At 37.7% G+C, this 1,256-nt stretch overlaps 1 protein-coding gene across 1 annotated transcript; it reads right to left on the reverse strand.

Annotated features, from left to right (window-relative positions):
* Nucleotides 1-120: 120 nt before the first annotated feature.
* LOC112095094 (glucose-6-phosphate isomerase, cytosolic 2B-like) lies at nucleotides 121-988 on the reverse strand. Its single transcript, XM_024176771.1, has 3 exons — nucleotides 864-988; nucleotides 615-722; nucleotides 121-511 (listed from the first exon to the last, which is right to left on the reverse strand). The coding sequence occupies exons 1-3, from the start codon at nucleotides 972-974 to the stop codon at nucleotides 461-463; spliced, it is 270 nt and encodes an 89-aa protein (XP_024032539.1). The 5' UTR covers nucleotides 975-988; the 3' UTR covers nucleotides 121-460.
* Nucleotides 989-1,256: the final 268 nt, after the last annotated feature.

Genomic DNA, 1,256 nt, shown 5'->3' on the forward strand with positions numbered 1-1,256 from the left:
GGTACAATGAATCTGTGACTTTGAGTGAGAATATAAGAAAACAGGCAAACATGCCAACTTAACCCTGGCATCAAGCATTGAGTGTATCTTTTCCAATGGATCAAGAAAACGGTAAACAACTAGAGGACAAGCAGTGTGCATTTACTAAAAAACGCAAGAAATGTTAAAAGGCACTGTTTATTTTGATTATTTGATACATTGGGCAGTCTACAATACAAGAATGTTTCCAATAGAATGGAGCATTCTAGATTATTGGGCCTCTTTCACAAACCTAGTGCCGGTTGAGCAACGTTTGAGAACACTCTGTAGGATTCCTTCCCAAAAGTTTTGTCCAAACAAAACATCCCAAATTTAAGTACATGGGATATCAAATATATGCTCAACATTGAGAAAATCGCAAGCACAAATACGATAAATTAAAGTAAAGCCGACTTTGGAAGCCGATGTTAAATCCAGGCAACTATATCCGTGGTAGAAGGGTTGGAAGATCGGAAGGGACATCCGAACTTGCCTGCAAAGTGAGAAATACGGTCAGGATCGCAATTGTTCAAGTTCTTGCAATACATGAAAACATAAATTTATTCTCTTTTAGCTGTGATACGATGCTTTCACACCTCTAGGTATCTTGTTAGCAACGTTGTGGTGCTACAATTAAAGCCCTGAACAGGTTCTCCCTTGGTACGAGATGCATGAAGTTGCTTTCTAACTTGAGTAGCTAGAGACTGCCCATTGACAACATGAACACCATGTGTCCATTGGAAAATAGTCATTTGAGATGAATTCACTTTACAAAACAGTGATGGAGGAAAAGAAGTAATAGCAAAGTACATACAACCGAGAGAGGTTTCCCAGGTAATACTAACCTTTCCCAATTCAACTCCCCATTGGTCGAAAGAGTTGATGCCCCATATGAAACCTTGCACAGCAACTCTGTGTTCATAGATTGCCAACAGCTGGATATTGGCAAGTAACATTAAGAAACAGAGTTAGTTGGTAAATACAATCAACAGCTGTATTGTGCAGATTCACCAATTTATTGGAGAAAAATAATCAGAAAAATACACATGCTAAGGATATGCAGTTGATCATAAAAAGATAGCAATATTGACACTTAACAGCAATTGATTTGACCTCAACTCCGAAACAATTCAGTGATCAGTCTAATAGCATCGGCTCAAAAAGATGTTATTTTGCAAATGTGTGTAACATGTTTTTAAAGTTCTGGGATACTTTTAGCAATTCAAAGAGAGACTTAA

The sequence above is a fragment of the Morus notabilis genome, unplaced genomic scaffold (assembly GCF_000414095.1).
Source record: "Morus notabilis unplaced genomic scaffold, ASM41409v2 C11394562, whole genome shotgun sequence".
Taxonomy (NCBI): domain Eukaryota; kingdom Viridiplantae; phylum Streptophyta; class Magnoliopsida; order Rosales; family Moraceae; genus Morus; species Morus notabilis.